Genomic DNA, 20,338 nt, shown 5'->3' on the forward strand with positions numbered 1-20,338 from the left:
TATGAGCCTCACATGAGCAGGGGTACACAATACACCTGCCGTTACCCTACATGGTTGCCCTCCCTCGGTAAGGTGTATACGGCGTGACAGGACTGCCGCAGACCGAGCGCACCGTCATTCCTCGAGCCCGAGTGCTATAGCGCCGCTCGGTGACAGCGCGCGCCCCTGCGCTCCTCCCTTTCCTGGGTGTATTTTGTTGTCTCCTCCTTTTCCTTTTTTCTTCTGACAACTGGGGTCGTTGCGGCTCAGATACATGGAGGCCTGAAGCACCGAGACACAAACAAGGCACCGACACGACGGTATGCGGCACCGAGACACACTGTGCGTGTGACACAAACAGACACAACCGCTGACACGGCCAGGCCTTGCCGCAAAGTGACACCGTCCGGCCTGTCACACACACACACAGCCGGTAACAATCCTGCATCAGCACCTCAGGTACGGGGTGTGGGGCAGCTGTGGGGAGTGTGACACACCGAAGGGACAACAACTGTGTGTGTTTTTGTGAGAAAAAAAATAAAAAAAATGACGCGTAATGATGTGAGAAGTGGAGCTGTTTTGGGGTTTTCTGACACTCATGTGACAGTTGTGTGTGTGTGTGACCACTATAAAGTCATATGAAGTGTCAGTTGTATGCTGTTGCGGTTGTCCCATCTCCATTCATTATTTGCAGTATGTGTATATTGGGGAAGGTGCCTGATACTTCCGACTATGGGGTAATCTGCCAACAATGGCAGTGTATCATTGAGTACACCCTTTGGATGTGGGGCTAAATACGTGCTTATAGCATTGTACACACGCATGTATTCTTCATGGTGGCGGCAGCGTTAATATGTGAGGGTAACGCTCAGGTGTAATAGTGACTCCGGCTTCCGTTTGGGTACACAATGTAGTGTAATTGCTGTGCACGAGATGGACAGATGCATTGTGCACCTTGTAAGGCCGTGAATGAAACGGCACGGAAGGGCTATTCACGGTGACAATGCAATGGCTGACGGCAGCATCTTCTTTACAATTTGCATGAGGGGACGTCGTTAATCCTTGCAGAAATCTCATTTTGGTGCCACGATGCTCTGACGCCCAGTAGAGCTGCTCAAGGGAAAGTTTTGGTCCGCCTTTTTTAATGCTGTCGCACCATATTGTATCTATTTCGGTTTGATATACATTCGAATAATCTTTATATGTGTATCTATGTCACCATCTACCCACAGGGACTCTGCCTAGAAAAATGAGCCAAAATCTCTGGGTTTATATTCACTAAAGGGAGAGTTATGTTTTAGCTCCCATACATTATACGATATGCATTATACCTATCCATCCCGTATAAGCTTCTTTTGAGTCTGAGAGCTTTAAACAAGTAAAATGTACTATCTTTTGTATTTTAAGGAGTCCGAATACTTCTACAAGGTACTCTTGGTGGTAGGAAAAGCAAGCAGGATCAAAGTTCTAGATAAGGAGAATATATGTCAACTATATATATATGTGTGTGTGTGTGTGTGTATATGGATATAGAGATATATATACATACACACACACTTGTTGAACCCGATGCGTTTGGCCAGGCGTCTCATCATGCCGTGTCTATTGTTTTGCTAGACTTTGAAGTGTATTTTCGTGTGAGGACGACACATCAAGTCGGCTTGCATCATGAAAAAGGCAGATATGTTTTGGAAATACAGAGAAGGGGAGGGTAATTCCTCTGCTATGTGTTTACGCTTTCATATGCCTCTTAGTTATTTTTGTTTAAAAAATATGGGCTTTCTATAGAAGGGGTAGAAACCAAATGGGTTTGCAACGGATCCCATCAGGTATGATGTGTATGTCTGTAGTAGCCTTTTCTTTAGTTAACGAGTCCTAGACGGGTACTAAAATAACATCAATATATTGTATGTCTGAGCAGTGATGTAATGACCTTGTTGGCCAACCTAGGGCAGCACCCCCAATTGCCTCCCTGTCTGTGGTGGGCATCCTGGATTGCCGCCAGGGCCGGCCCAAGGCAAAATGCCGCCTGGGGCGAATTTTAAAATGCCCCCCTCCCCTTATCTACCCTTCCTCTCCCTCCGTCCCTGCCGCTCCCCCCATTATCTACCCCCCCCCTTGTACTTACCTTTCAGCAGTCCTGCGGCGAGTCTCCCTGTTCGGTCTCGGTGCCAGCTCGTAATGCTGAGCGCAGGAAAAAGGGGCTTGGGGCGGCAAAAAGTGCCGACTGGAGCGGTTGCCCCACTCGGCTCCATTGTCGGGCCGGCCCTGACTGCCGCCCCTGTAGACCTGTCGTCCTAGGCCTGCATATGTCACTGTTTCTAAGCAATGTAACATGTTTGTATGTTGTGATTGCTGAGTAAACTACCGTGTTTCCCCGATAGTAAGACACCCCCGATTGTAAGACGTATCGGGGGTTTCAGAGGGGTCGGCTAATATAAGCCGTACCCCGAAAGTAAGACATATGTCTTACTTTCGGGGAAACACGGGGGATTTGCCGGGTCCGCCACTCTAAGGGGCCGGGAAGTCCCCACCAAGGCCGGCCTTACGTGTCTGCGGCCGCACAGGATTTAAATTAAAACATCGGGGGTTTTTTTTAACTTTATTTAACATCCTCCATGTTAAATAAAGTTTTTTTAACTTTATTTAACATGGAGGATGTTAAATAAAGTTGAAAAAAAACCCCGATGTTTTTATTTAAACCCTGTGCGGCCGCAGACCCCTAAGGCCGGCCCCTTAGAGCAGGGCCGACCTTTGGGGTGTGCGACCGCACAGGGCGCCACACTCCAGGGGGTGCCAACCTGCGGCACCCGGCACCCCTCCAGAGACGGACAGTAATGTCCGCCGCTGGAGGAGCAGGCTCGCAAGGGAGCGGTATCGGAGGTCTTTAACAGACCTCCGGCTCCCTTGAGTGATTTTAAGCCGGGTTCAACCCGGCTTAAAATCACTCAAGGGAGCCGGAGGTCTGTTAATGACCTCCGATACCGCTCCCTTGTGATCTGCGCGGCAACAGCTGTTGTGCGCCGGGGTTTCTTGTCAGATCCCGGCGCACAACACTGAAGCTGCGCCCACCGCTGTCCGTGCCCTCTGACCCGGAAGGAGACAAGAACTGAAGAAGAGGAGCGAAGAGGAGGAAAAGAAGCTGAAAGAAGAAAGGAAAGGTAGGAAAGCATTAAGTGAGAGTGGATTGGTGTATATGTGTGTGGATTGGTGTATGTGTGTGTGGATTGGTGTATGTGTGTGTGGATTGGTGTATATGTGTGTGGATTGGTATATGTGTGTGGATTGGTGTATGTGTGTGGATTAGTGTATATGTGTGTGGATTTGTGTATACGTGTGGATTGGTGTATATGTGTGTGGATTGGTATACGTGTGGATTGGTAGGTGTGTTGATTGGTAAGTGTGTGAGAGTGATGGGTGTTATGCTGTACCATTTCCAATGTCTTTTTCATGATCTAATTATGCTCTAAAAGTACATCATAACTCCCATCACTCTCAATTTTTTCCCAATATAAGACATACCCCGAAAGTAAGACATAGTGGGGCTTTTAGGGATAAAAAGAAAGTAAGACACTGTCTTACTTTCGGGGAAACACGGTATTAGTTTGAGCGTATATCATCAGTAATGTACCTCTTTTTTTTGCGACTCGGTAATCAATGGAAAACCAGGAAAAGGTTCATCAGCCTCGGCTTTGTTAAAACCTCACTTTTATTGACTGTTTCATTCTTTTTAACACAGCTACACGTTTCATCTTTGTGTACTGGTTGTTGCATTTTACAGAAATGTGTTCAGTAAGTGTGAGCCCCGTGCTGTCCCCTTAAAGCTGTCCCTGACGCCCCTAGAAAAGAAGAATATGCTTGCGGTGTTTAACGGAGCCAGCTCTGGATCTGACTGAGGGAGAGTAACTCATGTGAAGAGAGAAGCATTTACCTGGTCGGTGGAGAGAGGGGCAAATGCATTTAGGAGGATTCTGTAGAATCCAGCCATACGTTTAAAAAATGGAGCACACAAAAATGTAAAGGGACAATGCGGCTATCATATGCATTAATGTGATGGCCGGAGTGTCCTTTTCAAATGGGATATACGCAACCTCTGGTGATCTAGGTGTCTGAGTATAGAGGCGTACGCCACAGACAGTATAGCTCTCTCTACGTACGTTCAGCACTTCCCGTTCCATCAGACTTTCTGCCTCATACACAACTCAATCAAAACCTCTCTGAAAAGCCACCTGTTCTGGGAAACGTACAACAACATTCCTTCCCATTACTCCCAACCATCATTATAATCAAGTCATCTGAACAATCAACAGCTTCAACACATCATCGGAACCGGATCAACTCATTCCCATCCAAGCCGTTCTCTCCTATTGTCTCACTCCCCTCAACCACCGACTAGATTGTAAACTCGCAAGAGCAGGGCCCTCTTCTCCTTTGCACCAGTTTGTTATTGTATGCGTTTATAAATTGTTCTACTGACTGTAACAGCGCTGCGGAATCTGAAGACGCTTTATAAATAAATGTAATGTAATAATCAGAGGATGACGCCGTATCATGGGACTCTGTTATGCCTTTGGGATTGTTTGTAGTTATACACACAATTTATAGTTTCTTGGTTACTTGGAGGTGTTACATTTTACTTGTCTGTTTATTTTACACAAGACACTAACTTGTTCATTGTAATGACTATTATAACTCCTCACCTGTTTCTGTATGCTTTCTGATTGTGTTGTATACTAATTGTTATATCCCGGGTACCCTTTGCACAGCGCTGCTGAATCTGATGGTGCTGTATAAAATAATAAGTTATAATACAATAGTTTATTCCAGGGAGCAGAGTACATTGTCCATTTTGTAATTTTAAGTGGTAGTAAAATATAAGTTTCCACCCTTAAGCAAAAAAATGGCGGGCCTTGTGTCCTGAGTAAGAGGAAGGTTGCATGAAGTGCTAGCTCTGGGGTTGGAGGGCATACAGGAGTACTACCTAACATCTTGGAAAATTGTAGCGACCTCAGATTGGTGCCCGGATAGTTTCAGTGCTGAAAGGACTAAGAAGGCAGCAGACACATTTTGTTGTAAGCAATATCATGGGCATTAAGGAAGTTCTAGTGCTCATGTCATTGACCATCTTTGCCTGGGAGTTGGCAAGTAGAAGAGCATCCTGGTACTTCACGTGTTGGAGTTTGAGGCCACAAAGGTACCTTTGCCCGCTACTACCACTTTTAAATTTTCCTGCTTAGACGATTCTTGATAAGTGCCGCAAAATGGTAGTCCGGACAAAGCTTTCATTAAAAAATGTGTTTTTTTTTGCTGAATATTTTCCCCTTCTGATTTAACTGCAACATCCTTTTGTCAGCATAATGCAAATAACGGCGCTTGGGTGTGTTAAAGATAGTTCAAACCTCAGGTATAACACTTGAACCGACCTCATGCAAATCAGTTAACGGCTACAGTGCAGATTCATTCATCCATAGGTCGTTTTACTATATGATCTGAAACTGTAAACTATGAAGTTTAAGGAAGAAAAAAAAAGGAATACCTTTCTGTCTCTTAAAAAGCGCCAACAGAATATTAAAAAGGAAAAACATGTATGGCAGAAAAAAAAATATAAGATTTTTTTTTGTTATGTTGGAATCCTAAAACATAAGTCTGTCTTAGCTGGTCACCCTCTTAACCTTCTCACCCCTCTACAATCCACCATGAATGCTGCTGCCAGACTTATCTTCCTCTCACATCGCTTTACTAACAACTCTCTCCTCTGTCAGTCTCTTCACTGGCTGCCTGTGCGTTTCGGGATTCATTTAAAAATCCTCACTCTTACTTTCAAAGCCCTTCACAGCAGTCCCCCTACCTACATTTCCTCACTCATCTCTAAATACACTCCTCACCGGTCTCTCCGCTCATCCAATGATCTCCTTCTAGCCTCTCCTCTGATTTCTAGCTCTCATGCCCGCTACAAGATTTCTCAAGAGCTGCCCCTATCCTCTGGAATGCCCTCCCCTGGGCCAATCCGTCTTCCCCCTGTCTTTATTCCTTCAAAAAATCCCTCAAGACTCACTTCTTTAAGCACGCTTATAATATTGCATATTAACAACCCCCATGTTCCTTTAGCTCACCTCTCCTAGTCCCTCTCCTGCAATACTTACACTAGTGTGGCTGGTCCATCCCTTACAATGGCACTTTTACCTATTGTGTAAATACACCCTAAATCCCTCTAGACTGTAAGCTCGTTTGAGCAGGGCCCTCCTCACCTGTTGTCTGTAAGTCAATTTGTTATGTTACATGCTACTTGTTATGTCCTGTCTACCCATTGTACAGCACTACGGAATTTGATGGCGCTATATAAAACAATAAATAATAATAATAAATAGGATTTGTTTGCTGAGAACCACATATACAATCATAAACTAGGATGCCAGTTATCAGGTTTAGATGAAGCATCTTTCTTCTCCTTTACCCATTCTTTCACTCTTTCACTTAATAAATCCATTTCTCAGTTAAAGAACCGCTAGAAGACCCCTTCAAGTGAATTTACTCTCGCTCGAACTGGTCAGAACTGAGGGGTGGCTTTCACTAGTAAGGAGGTCGCATGCCTTCATTTACCCATTATAACACCACCCTCCTGTATTATTATATACACATTGATATGATGTCCCGTTCTAATTTATCCAAGTTCTCAACCAAATGTGTTCTGCATCGCCACTGATCACAGACTGATGTGAAACTGCAAGTCTAGGCCAGAATTTTGGATCAGTGGGCCCACTTTTGCATGTAATGTTTCTTTCCAGGTCTTACAGCCTTGCGGTGGTAGCAGCATCTTTTAATTTGTTTTCAACTAAGGAATTGCTAATTAGCAAAGGTAAAATTTACATTAAAAGGGGCCCCCGACCGGTTGTTGTTGTTTTTGTTGGTAGTAGGGTAAATAGCAGTGTGTGCTAATTAGGTTTTTGTCCCATGAAGCAGATGTTTATGAAAACATAAAACTTTGGATGGGTGTTCCTGGTTTTCCCAGTGTTCGCTATAGTTAGTGTTGCCTTTCCTAACTTGACTTAGACCCTTATGGCAGTTCTGAGATTAGCTCAGGCTAGTACTGGCCCTAACTGAATTCAAAGTATTGCCATGCTTTTTGACACTGTGTGGCTTTGTAAGTGTGTTTGACACCATCTGTGACATCAACCTTTTGGCTAAGATCGGGTGGGTATCTATGAGATGAGGAAAACTTGATACTCTGGACTTACGACACAAAAGAGGCCTAAGGCATAATTTTTTGGAGTGATGGGTACACCTGAGAACTCACTGTTGATTGGGCCACCAAGCACACCAAACAGCACTTGGGACCTATGGCTGACTAGCACAGGTTACATTTTTATAATAACATCCATGGGTCAGGACCATAATGGCACACTGCGCTTTTCATTTGTAAACGTGTGCTTTTTTTTTTTTTTTCTCCCACATCCCCTTGAAAATCTCAACGGTCCCCCTCCTCTTTGGAAAGAGACCAAGAAGAGCTGGTACTCCCTTGCCAGTGAGGAAAGAAAGTGGCTACAATACCCTTTTGCGGGGTGTAGTCAGGGCCGGCCCTACAATGGAGCCGACTGGGGCAATTGCCCCAAGCGGCACTTTAGAAGGGGCGGCACTTTGCCGCCCCAAGCGCTTTTTTTTGTTTTGTTTTTGAAGCGGAGGAGAGAGAGAGGGGCACCGAGTGGTTTTCGCTTACCCGCTCGGCGCCTCTCTCTCTCTCTCTCTCTCTCTCTCTCTCTCCTCAGCGGCGAGTCTCCCTGTTCGGTCCCGGTGCCGGCTTGTAATGCAGAGCGCCGGAAGTGCCGTCAATTTCCGGCGCTCAGCATTACAAGCCGGCACCGTGGCAGGGCAGGGAGACTCGCCGCAGGACTGTTTAAAGGTAAGTACCGGGGTGGTAGATTATGGCGTCGGCGAAGTTTAAAAAGTTTAAATGCCCCGCGTCGGCGGGGGGGGGCGGCATTTTAAACTTCGCCCCAGGCGGTGTTAAGTCTTCGGCCGGCCCTGGGTGTAGTGCCAAGAAGTAGATGATTGGTGACCTGGTCTTTTTCTGTGGCTTTATGACACAGTGACCAGGACCTCAAGCTTCTAATTAAATCGTATGTGGGGCATTCATTTTTACGTGGATATGTTGCATGTCAGGTGCTGTATTGTCGAAGAAGAAGCTTCCTGCGAGAACCAGCTTCTGAAATAGCAGAGGATTGTGAATAGGTGGAAAGACCACTAAAAAGATTGAACTGCAAGTCTAGGCCAAGCTTCATTGGTATGTATAATTACTGGGCTTTTTTATTTTATATAAAAAAGGGGCACATATTACTTTCAAACACCGTGAAAATCACTCTGACGACGCCATATATAGCTGCTGGGGAGAAACCTCAATATATAAATCAGTGTGTCTGGGCTTCGTTACAGGCCCCAACGTTGCGGTAACTTTCAGGGAACTGGTCTCGTCATAACGGGACTCTTGTGGAAAATCGCCTGCAATTCTGCCACAAGAAGAAGATGGATTTTCCAATACAATCAAATTGCTTATATCAATCCTTAAACACAATCACATAGGTTTATTAAATACGCTGACCTCTAAAAGTAGATATTGGGAAATAGGTGGATCCTCTTTAAGGCATCCGAACTTACGCTACGTTCGTTAGGGTCTGGTTTAAAAGCATAATGCTGTGTCTCAGGAAGCCCCTAGGCAATGCCTATGATAGTGTTTTGTAAGCATTGACTGGTAGTAAGTATCTACACTATTCCTTAGAAACCTGCAGGTTCTGCTTTAAGTAGCAATGAGTTATTATTAGGAAGTTAACCAGAAGATGAATTACCTTAACATATATTTGTTTCCTGTTTTAAGGTCAGGGCTTGACAAATTTGTTGTGAATCTAGGCGCCAGCTAAAAAAGTTAGGAGCCAGGATTTTTTTTAAACTAACAGTTGGTTAGGAGTGATCTGATCATCACCAGCCCACTTACTAAACTCACAGCATTTGACCTGGAAGCACCCTGGACTTTCAGGTCAGTGCTGTTTTTTTGGGTTTTTTTTTTTTTAAATATTTTTTTTTGATATATATATTTTTTTTTAACACTTTCAATGCTGATGTTCCATTGGAGCACAGCATTGATTGATATTTAGTATCCCACAAGCTTGTGGGGACAAATGTTAACCCCTGCAATGCCACGAATGTGTTATAAACAATTGTGGAATTGAAGGGGTTAACGCTGCACTGTCGCTCTCATGGAGCGATCAGGCAGCAGGGGATGTGTTCGGCCAAATACATCTCCATGCGCTTGATATATACTTGCCTCCAGTCTGCTCCAGCCCTGGTCGTTTTATTATTGTCTGGCTATTGTTTCACATTTGTTAAAAACATGCCAATAAAATGTATAATTAAAGGCCAGTCTGGCTATCAAATGCACTTTATTCACCCCTTAGGTGATCATGGTGTCCTCCTTGCATGGGGATGGGGCAGTTCTGCAGCCTCGCCATACATCTGCCCCTTCTTCTTCTTCCCTATTTGCTGTGTGAGAGTTGTCCACATTTTGCAAACTTGCAATTGAAGTGCTTTCACGCCACTGATTGGCACTGATCATCAGACTATGGAGGAAGCTGCAGCGATGTATCTGCAGCTTCTCTCTAAGATAAGCACTTTAATGATTTATTAAAATGCTTTATGTTTGAAGAATGCATGTTAAGGTATGCGCAAAGCACTTTCATGTGCATATTTTTGTGAGGCTGTCTGGGACATCCTACTATCCCTTTAAAAAATAGTTTACTATTTCTGCAGTGCTTTGTAAACTGAATTTCATGTCATCTAAAGCTAGTTCCTCTCCCAGCGCATACTGGATCAAACTGACCTTCCCTGCCACCTTTCTCCAGTTCTTGCCTAAGGGTTGCATCGTCGGAGCACGTGACTCTAATGCGTTTTAATCCGGTCCGTGTTAGTGCTGTGAGCGGTAAATGACTTTGAGTTTCAGCTCTGCAGCGAGAATCGTGTCAAATGTGGTTCTCGCTATTTCCCTTTAATAATATTTTATTTTTATATGATGTTTTGTGTGTTGACGTATTTGAACACCTGTTTACTGTGTCTTTTCTGATTACTGGATTCATTCTCAATTGTAAAGGTATCAAAAATTCTTCCAATAAACAAATGCCAGAATGCACTGCCTGAACATTGACATTTTTAGAGAGTGAATCTAAGGTAGCCATTTGGTTGCTCTGATGAAGATATAAGTGAGAATTCCTAATGCTAGTTTAGTGTTGTGTGCCTGCCAAATAGGGTGTGAATGGTTCATTGGAAGAACATCTGATAATCAGAAGCAGTGTCACTTTATGTGGATAGGATCCAGCTGACATGTCATGCTCTGTGTTTACAAACTGCCTGTGTTGTATTAAACATGTCTGACGCTGGTATGTCTATATTAATGAGGACCCTACTAAATTTAAATAGACAAAATTAATGAAAGATCTGTGTTGAGAAGAATATGCATAATTATTTCTAACCAATATTGTATTCCATAATGCACATTTTGTTATTTTAATTTTACGTCATATAGTATGGTTATATCATTCCTCTGTGTTTTCCATACCTGCTGAAGCTGAATTAATTAATGTTGGGTGCATTAAGATTAAATATGTAATGTATTATACATAATGTGATTATACTGTCCCATGCTTCTCATCTACCTAGGCGTCCTACACCTCACCCTGAGCGTAAAGACCTTCTGATATACCCTTACTATGCAGACTACCGCACCTCTGGCCCATGGCTACTGAGTGCTGTTGGTGTGTAACCTCAAGTACGCAAGTGTGGGAGGTAAGAAGAAAATGTTTTATAGGACACTTTTTGTATTGTTATTGGTGGGTTATAGCCAACTTTATAGCGGATGCCTACAACACAATTTATATAATGCAATGTATTGTGTGTGGACTCGCTGGCATGGTTCAACATTTCAGCTGGGGAATGAGAGCATCTCAGTAACTAGGACAGTATAAATATATAGGTTGAGTGGAATATTGGTGCAAAGCAGTCTGATCACTGTAGCAACCAAAAAATTTGATCATTCAACTGGTTGATTTGGTGATAAGACCAGTTTTTAAACTTTGTACCCTTATCATGTTTTGTATTGTTTTATTTTGTTTTGTTCCTTCTGATATGTAGAAGTTATGTTATAGTTATGTGTACATAGCAATTGTTGTGAAAAGCAAGGCAACCCATGGTGCTTCACTACTACACCATGCCCAAATTGCTCATTAAACATGCCTGCGGCTGCCATGTATCTTTATCATGGTTTGTCCTGTATCTTGTAAGTCTTTTTACAGTTTAGAGTCTCATTTACAAAAAACGTTGTCTCCTTAATCTTTTTCTAGATTCCAAAGTCTTTATAGTTCTGTGTTTTTGCCCTTCTCCTGCAATTCTCAGTATGTTTTCAGTCTATTTCAGCATTTTAGCTTGCCTTTGATATCTCTCCATTTTATTATTCTTTGTCACTCTAACTTTCTGTACTCCAACATCTTGTTCTCTGTTTTCAACTCTTTTCTCAGGAGGACATATGGCAGTAGACTAACCAAATATGGCTGGCATGATGCCTCCGGTAAAACTTAAGTGGCTGGAGCACCTGAACAGCTCCTGGATCACAGAGGACAGTGAATCCATCGCCACTCGGGAAGGTGTCTCTGTCCTATATGCCAAGCTAGTCAGCAACAAAGAGGTGGTCCCTCTGCCCCAGCAAGTTCTGTGCCTCAAAGGACCACAACTGCCAGACTTTGAACGCGAGTCCTTGTCATGTGATGAGCAGGATCACTACTTGGATGCCTTGCTCAGTAGCCAGCTGGCCCTGGCCAAAGTGGTGTGCTCAGACTCTCCCTTTGCAGGTGCACTAAGGAAGCGATTGCTGGTTTTACAAAGGATTTTCTATGCACTGTCCAATAAGTATCATGACAAGGGCAAAGTAAAGCAGCAACAGCACTCGCCCGAGAACAGCTCGGGCTCTGCAGACACTTTGTCCATTAGCGAGCGACCTCGCTCCAGCACAGATGCCCTGATCGAGATGGGTGTGAGGACTGGCCTGAGCTTGCTCTTTGCCTTACTAAGACAGAGCTGGATGTCTCCAGCTGTTGGGCCTGGCCTGAGCCTCTGCAATGATGTCATCAGAACAGCCATTGATGTGGTAAACTCCTTGCCCCCTCTCTCCCTTGCCAATGAGAGCAAAATTCCTCCCATGGGACTCGACTGCCTGGCACAGGTAACCTCCTTCCTGAAAGGAGTGACTGTTCCCAATTCAGGAGCAGATACTCTGGGCAGGCGTTTGGCCTCTGAACTTCTCTTAGGTCTGGCTTCACAGCGTGGCTCCCTCCGTTACCTCCTGGAATGGATTGAGATGGCACTGGCTGCTTCTGCACTGGTTAATGAGACTGATAAGAACAAAACACTAACATCACAGGAAGGAATGATCAGCTGTGACTGTTTCATGAGCATCCTTCAGCAGATGAGGAGATCATTGGTAAGTTAAGATGCTGCAGTCCTACTCTTTATCTGTTTTGTTCTGTGTCGACATGACTATAACCACATGTGAGATAGTGCTGGTAGACTGGATGGAATAGCTCATCAGATTTCCATTCCAGGACAGCATATGATGTTGTGACTGCTCAAATGAATTGGACTTTTAAACAATTCACCTCGTTAATTGCAGCAGTAAAAATTAAGTAAATTCATGTAGTAAATAGTCTTATTGTGTTAGCAAAAAGCCATTGTACATGTGCTTTGATCTATTGATGTACTCAGCATGCAGGGTATTGAGGAGGGGTGACTGTAAATAAACACTCCATATACATAGGTAATTTCACATATCATTACTCGGTGATGGAGCAGTAAAGTGATTTTTTCCGAAACTGCATTCACCGCTGCTCTGGCTTGCACTTCTTACCTATTTATAGGTCTGGGACCTGAGCTGAAGCATACCATGCCTTTCCCAGATTTATACAGTTCAGACAGTGCAATATTTTAAGGGTGGTTGGGACATTGACAAGAGAAGAATGAAACCATGGTTTTGTTCTTTAACTGATGGGAAACAAAATAAGTTGGAACCAGGCTTTCTTGTCGATCAACTTGCCAGTGTCCTATAACCATGTGCAAGGCACCTACATAGTATACCTTATACAAGCATAAAGCCTTCTGGTCTTTTCTGAGGCCATTATGTCTTCCACTGTGCATATTAGCGTCAGGGCAAGTAGAAATCTTTATTTTAGTGATGGGTGCTTTAGAAGTACATGGATGGAGCTGGTGCGTTACCTAGCAATTGTTAAAGACAAAGGTCAGAGTACATGAGATTTTGTGTGCATGTCCTTTGCATGAGGGCAATATGATCTAAATGTGTTATGTGTCTGCTTTTGTATTGAACACTGTGCTCCATCTAACCAGTCTTGCTTGTTCTTCCTTTGTAGGGCTCAACAGGTGACCGAAGTCAGTGGAGAGAACCAACCAGGACATCAGATGGCTTGTGCTCCCTATATGAGGCTGCTTTGTGTCTGTTTGAAGAGGTAATGATGTTCTTTGTCTGTTGCGCTATTATAAAATGTGTATTTTTAACAAGTTCTATATTACTTTTGGATATTGCCAAATTACATCATATACCCCCAAAAAACAATCCCTTACTGGTACACCAGATGTTAACTGCCCCATCATCCTTTCCCAGGTATGCCAGATGGCTTCTGACTATTCCAGAACCTGCGCCAGTCCAGATAGCATCCAAACCGGAGAAAGCCCTGTGGTTTCAGAAACTTGCGAGGTGTATGTGTGGGGGAGTAACAGTAGCCATCAACTAGTCGAGGGGACCCAAGAGAAAATTCTGCAGCCCAAGTTGGCCCCTTGCTTCTCTGATGCACAGACAGTAAGTGTCTCAGTTTATTAAATGTATCGCGTCATGTCTGTTTTTAACATTATTATATTTACCTTTTAATCTACTCTGGGAGATTTGGATGGACAAGTGAGCTTCTGGTAGGCAGTTGAATAATTAATGTATGATTTGCTACACAATACAAAACTAATACAAGAAGAAGCATATATTTTCAGATTTTGGAATGGTGCTGAAATTACAAACATGTACATACAACATAGCAAGGAATCACTGTTGTGTGTGCCGATTCCTGAAGGCAGCTGACCACCAGTTGGTAAACAGTGTTCAGTATCTTCAATTAGGTACAGGGCTTAGTTCACTTAGTAATGTGTTCTCTGCAGATAACTTCCAGGATTGTATACAATAACCCCTTTCCCCACTTAGGGAAAAAGCCTTTCAAGTGTCTCCTTTTCAGACTTATGAGTAAGGTGAAAACTGTGCTAGATGATTTCTAGAGTTGCTTTACATGGCAAAGCCAATGTAATGGGTTTCCACTGAGCTGTTAACACAATGTACCCATTGAAGAATATTGAAATAGTTCTTTTTTTATATAGTTTTTTTTATAGCAAATGTCCGTTTATTCAAAAAGGTAAATCACAGAATACATATACATTGTGTAATTACATCAAAGTTGTGTACAAAGACAATATTACATAGTAATAGTACATGAATCCCTGAGTAGTACAAAACCGTCTAATCTCTGGAAGGAGAGTCATATGTTAACCATATGTAAAAGAGATCATTGGCTTTTTGAATGGTGAGCGGAGTAAGTACAACATAAGTTTGTTAAAGGATGATAAGTTCCAGAAAAACAATGCTCGTTAAAAAAATAAATAAATAAAAAGAGAAAAGATGCATTACCGTCATGTGTATAAGAGTAGAGGAGGAGTATATTAGTCAATAGTTAAGCAGTGAGGTAACGCCATATAATCTCTAGAGCCATCTTACTAAAAAGTTACGTGGATGAGGTGAACTTTAGATGTCTAGAGATCTTAAGAAGTATTGGGAGAAACGCGTATAGATGGGCCAAGAATTCTCGTAAAATCAGAGGAGGCAACAAAATCATTCCACCAAAACCATCTCCTATTGTGTTGGAACTCCATTCCTTTAGCAGGAAATTGTTCTTTTTTTTAAGCAGTCTTTACACTTGAATGTACCCTTAAGTTTGCTACATGGCTTATGTTATTTATATGAATTTAGCAGGGACATTTTTTTTACTTTATTTATATATTTTTTTTTGCAGATCGAAGCTGGACAGTATTGCACTTTTGTAATATCCACAGATGGATCTGTTAGGGCCTGTGGAAAAGGCAGCTATGGACGACTGGGATTGGGTGATTCCAACAACCAGTCCACCCTGAAAAAGCTAACCTTTGAGCCGCACCGCTCTATCAAGAAAGTTTCCTCCTCCAAGGGTTCTGACGGACACACACTGTCGTTTACAACCGAGGGGGAAGTCTTCAGCTGGGGGGATGGCGACTATGGAAAACTAGGCCATGGAAACAGCTCAACACAGAAATATCCAAAGCTTATTCAGGGGACACTACAGGGAAAGGTGAGTGATTTTGTTATTGCTATTACTTAAATGATGTTACTACTTTTTTTTTTTTTTTTTTGCATTGTTAATGTTACTTGTTAAATATATACTAGCACCAATGCATTTTGTTGATCTGGAGTTGTATCTCTGTTTTGAGGCTAGAAGGCAGCACAATATATTAAAGTGCACTTTTAAACTTTTTTTTTAGTAAAATTTCTTCCAAATATAGATGCATTTGATGATCACATTTTGACAACTGTATTTTTTGGAAAGCACCAATATCATGCAGAGCCTTATATATATTGAGGATTAGGGAGCCATAGTAAAAGTTAAATACGTAGAATACGGTAAATTACTACTTTTAAGAGATCAGTTGTGCTAATGAATGATAAGTGAAAATAAAAGAGAAGGAATTGTTCTGCATATTAACATTTTTTCTTTCTCTCCAACTCACATGTGTTTATTTTTTTATCACTCAGGTTGTGGTTTGTGTGTCAGCTGGTTACAGACACAGTGCTGCAGTCACAGAAGATGGAGAGCTGTACACATGGGGAGAAGGAGATTTTGGCAGGCTTGGTAATTAATGAGTACTTTGCTTGCACTGGCTACAGACACGACTTTCTTGCTGAAATCGGCAGAGAACGGCTGTCCATGCTAGTTTTATTGACAATAAACCCAATCGTTTTTAAGAAACCAGTAAGAAAACTGGAAGTATGCCGCTCTTGCAGATCCTGAAGAAAGGAAGTGAAGATGGCTTCCAGCATGATGAACAATTTATTAAAAACCCTCTTCTGAGAAGACACTTGACCACATACATAAAGCCTTTATATTCTTAGGGACAGAACTTTATTTAACCAAGTTTTTCAACTTCATAGAAAAGGGAAATGTGTGGTGTTTGGTACTTTGAGGATTATTTAATTCCCTGTCACGTTAACCGATATCAATTCACTGATTTGTTTTGTAATTGCCTGCATCTGTGTATAACTTTTTTTATGGTTCAATAATACCATGAGAAGATATAACACTTTTTTTTCTCTTTTTCCTGTAGGGCATGGAGACAGTAATAGTCGAAACATCCCCACTTTGGTGAAGGATATCAGTAATGTTGGAGAGGTATCTTGTGGAAGCTCCCACACAATTGCTTTGTCTAAAGATGGCCGAACCGTCTGGTCTTTTGGAGGAGGTGATAATGGTATGTACACTTTGTCCAACATGTTCCTTATGTTGCATTAAACTCTTAACTGAAAATTAATGTGCAGTGGAGATCATGCGTGAATGACCACCAGTGATTATTTACAACCTATAGGGATTGGGCATCTGCTGTTATCCCGATGTCTTGATATGTCTTGTAGTATAAGAGTTAATTTGCTCAGTTAGTCCTTTTCTGTTTATTCTGAATAGACACTCTCTTTTCAGGCAAGTTGGGTCATGGTGACACCAACAGAGTGTATAAACCAAAGGTGGTGGAGGCCCTCCAGGGAATGTTCACTCGGAAGGTGTGTGCAGGGAGTCAGTCCTCGCTGGCTTTGACATCTACTGGGCAGGTATGTCAGGGGAGTTTATTTGGTGTACACACTGACCCTCATCCATCTATTTAATTTGTACTTCTTTTTCCCCTTATTTTCATTTTTTTCTTCATCCTCTTGATTGCTCCCATTCTCTTTGTCACGGCATATCATCTTCTACGTGCTACCCCTTTTCAGTACTCTGTTAAGTTCCAAACAATAGACATAATATTATGGTTATCAGTTGTGGATACAAAACTGTTTTGAACCACCAAATGCATGGTATTGCTTGCACATGCCACAGTCCCACTTATATGTGCTGGTTTTACGTTAAGGTCTATGCCTGGGGCTGTGGAGCTTGCCTGGGATGTGGTTCATCGGAAGCAACTGCTCTTCGACCCAAACTCATAGAGGAGCTGGCTGCCACCAGAATAGTAGACATTTCAATAGGAGATAGCCACTGCCTGGCTCTGTCACATGGTATGTGTTCTTCTATTCTATACTGTACATTATGGTTTTGCCTGTTCATAGCAGCTACAAAATGTACTTTACAGTGTTCTACATAATGTCATTCATTGGGTTTATATGTCACCTGAGCCCTATTATTTAGTACATTTACACTATAATCACTGTATCCTATTGTGTAAAATTACCGTATTTGCTCGATTATAAGACGAGGTTTTTTTCAGAGCAAATGCTCTGAAAAATACCCCTCGTCTTCTAATCGGGGTCGTCTTCTAATCAGACCTCAAATAGAGGTCTGATTAGGAGACTAAGATCCAGATCCCCCGCACCGCTGCAGGGGACCTGGATCCTCCTGTCTCAACCGACCCCCCCCCATCGTACACACACTTACCGGTGCTTCCTGCTGTATTGCCGGGGCAGCGGGTTGACGTCTACGCGATCCGCGTAGACAACGTCCGCTGCAGCCGGAAGGAGGCGTGGCTAGCAGCGGGGGTTGTCTGCGTCCGTCGCGTAGACCTGCAGTGCGGGGAACTCTGATCTCTGACAGCCGGGGAAAGTATACGCGACGGACGCATACAAACCCCCGCTGCCAACTCCACCTCCTTCCGGCTGCGTTCGTCGCGTAGACACCGGTGCGGGGAACTCTGATCTCTGACAGCCGGGGAAAGTATACGCGACGGACGCATGCAAAGCCCCGCTGCCAACTCCACCTCCTTCCGGCTGCAGCGGAAGGCGACGTCAACCCGCTCCCCCGGCTGGAAGCACCGGTGAGAGAGGGGGAAGGGGGGGAGAGAGAGAGTGTGTGTGTGTTAGTTAAATGGGGGTATAGGGTGTGTGTGTGTGTTAAATGGGGGCATAGGGCATTTCTGGAGTGGCGTTAAGGGGCCATTTAAGAGAGCACTCTGCCTCCTGAAATGCCTTATACCTCCCTATATGCCACTCTGCCCCATAATATGCCTTTTAACCCCCTAAATGCCAGAGTGGCATATAGGGGTATAAGGCATTTCTGGAGGCAGAGTGCTCTATACAATGCCTTTTAACTCCCTTAATGCCGCTCTGCCTCCTGAAATGCCTTATACCTCCCTATATGCCACTCTGCCCCATAATATGCATCTTAACCCCCTAAATGCCAGAATGGGATATAGGGGTATAAGGCATTTCTGGAGGCAGAGTGGCACATAGGGGGTCAAAAGCCATACCATGGGGCACAGTGGCACATAGAGGGTTAAAAGGCATATCATGGGCCACAGTGCCATGTTGGAGTGGCAAGCCTGGGGGCAGATGTGCGTAACTGGGGGACAGGTTGGAAAATACAAGAAATAAAAACAAAATATTTTTCTCAATCATAGCTTTTATTAAAAAAAATAGTTTACATGAATTAACATTTACTGGTAAAACTTTTTTCCTTTTAGGGTCGTCTTATATTCAGGCTTTTTCTTTTTTTCCTAAGTTAATATTCAGATTTTGGGGGGTCATCTTATAATCAGGGTCGTCTTATAATCGAGCAAATACGGTACTTTCACGCTTATTTAGAACCTGTGCCAATACGTAAGCAACCAGAAGGAAAGAAAATAACATAAAACCATTTCAAAATGTTCACTGTAAGGGTTTTTGAAGACATTTCAATAAAATACTTGCTTTCCAATAAAGAATTTTGCTGTTATGAAATATTTAAGAACAGACAATTTCACACTGTATCTAAAATACAGTTACAAATTGATTTACTTTTGTCTGCCCACTGTACACATGAAATACAAATGCCTGAATCCAAATCATTTGGCAAGAAGGCATACCCGCGAACCATAGTCACATTTTGACTAAACAGAACAGAGTTGTCCTTACATTATGCTAAATTGCTGTTAGATGAAATTAATTTAGACAAATTAACTATTATTTACATTGCTTATTACAGTTACTCTCCAAGGTTATCCTTTATTAACAATGGAATTTATCTGAAATATAGTGTCACTTCATTGTTTACTGTATCTACATAATTTACTGTATAAACATTTCTTTTACGTGTTGACCTTAACAACCATAGACCCAATGCCCTTAGATGTTATTGAATGCTTTTATGGAAATAATTTGATTGCATTGACACATTCAGTTCCAGAATTTCATTTTTGGCATCTGCTATGTATTTGCCACTTATTCTGTTCAATTTTTGTACTTTCTCAATTGTTAGATAATGAAGTTTATGCTTGGGGTAACAACTCAATGGGACAATGTGGCCAAGGTAATTCAACTGGCCCCATCACAAAGCCAAAGAAAGTAAGTGGACTGGATGGAGTAGCTATTCAGCAGATCTCGGCAGGCACCTCACACAGCTTGGCATGGACAGCTCTTCCTAGAGACCGGTAAATACCCTTAAGAGTAATATAGTGCATATTCTGGCTGAATGGGTGGAATTCGTTCCTCTGCCATTTGAATTGCTCGCTCTCAACTATTCTGACTCTAGGCAAATTCCTCTAAAACAATTCCGTGTTTTGTTTAGCGAGAGGCTTACAGCGCGTGTAAGGCTATGTGTAAAAGTTTCTACTAGGAACCAGTTGGGCATGGTCCTTCTGACCGCCACCTATAACTACTTTTTGAAGTGTGTGTGTGTGTGTGTGTATTATACCCTCTTTCTCTCCCTCCAACAGAGTGCATAAGCCAAAGGTGGTGGAGGCCCTACAGGGAATAAATATATATCTTTTCTTTCTCGTTTTTTGGTGACCCTAATACAGTCCCCATGTGAATGGGCACTCTCAATACACCACTATTTTATAAGGATATTTCCGTATTTTTAACTGTTTCATTTCAGGCAAGTGGTAGCATGGCATCGGCCATACTGTGTTGATCTGGAAGAGAGTACCTTCTTCCACTTACGCTCTTTCCTTGAGAGATACTGCGAGAAAATAAACAGTGATGTACCACCTCCGCCTTTCCCATCTTCCAGGTATTATTATT

The 20,338-nt window shown here is 42.7% G+C and overlaps 1 protein-coding gene across 4 annotated transcripts in view; it reads left to right on the plus strand.

Moving 5' to 3' along the window:
• Positions 1 to 212: 212 nt before the first annotated feature.
• HERC1 (HECT and RLD domain containing E3 ubiquitin protein ligase family member 1) overlaps positions 213 to 20,338 on the plus strand; it is a 69,655-nt gene continuing 49,529 nt past the window's right edge. For all 4 annotated transcript variants that reach the window (XM_053462056.1, XM_053462057.1, XM_053462060.1 and 1 more), the window contains exons 1-12: positions 213 to 438; positions 10,678 to 10,803; positions 11,532 to 12,490; positions 13,431 to 13,526; positions 13,682 to 13,876; positions 15,126 to 15,437; positions 15,899 to 15,995; positions 16,468 to 16,611; positions 16,836 to 16,963; positions 17,260 to 17,404; positions 19,575 to 19,746; positions 20,193 to 20,327. In XM_053462056.1, the coding sequence (XP_053318031.1) occupies positions 11,561 to 12,490; positions 13,431 to 13,526; positions 13,682 to 13,876; positions 15,126 to 15,437; positions 15,899 to 15,995; positions 16,468 to 16,611; positions 16,836 to 16,963; positions 17,260 to 17,404; positions 19,575 to 19,746; positions 20,193 to 20,327 (2,354 nt within the window). In that variant the 5' untranslated portion in view covers positions 213 to 438; positions 10,678 to 10,803; positions 11,532 to 11,560. The remainder of the gene's footprint in view (positions 439 to 10,677; positions 10,804 to 11,531; positions 12,491 to 13,430; positions 13,527 to 13,681; positions 13,877 to 15,125; positions 15,438 to 15,898; positions 15,996 to 16,467; positions 16,612 to 16,835; positions 16,964 to 17,259; positions 17,405 to 19,574; positions 19,747 to 20,192; positions 20,328 to 20,338) is intronic.

The sequence above is a fragment of the Spea bombifrons genome, chromosome 4, assembly GCF_027358695.1.
Source record: "Spea bombifrons isolate aSpeBom1 chromosome 4, aSpeBom1.2.pri, whole genome shotgun sequence".
Classification (NCBI taxonomy): Eukaryota; Metazoa; Chordata; class Amphibia; order Anura; family Pelobatidae; genus Spea; species Spea bombifrons.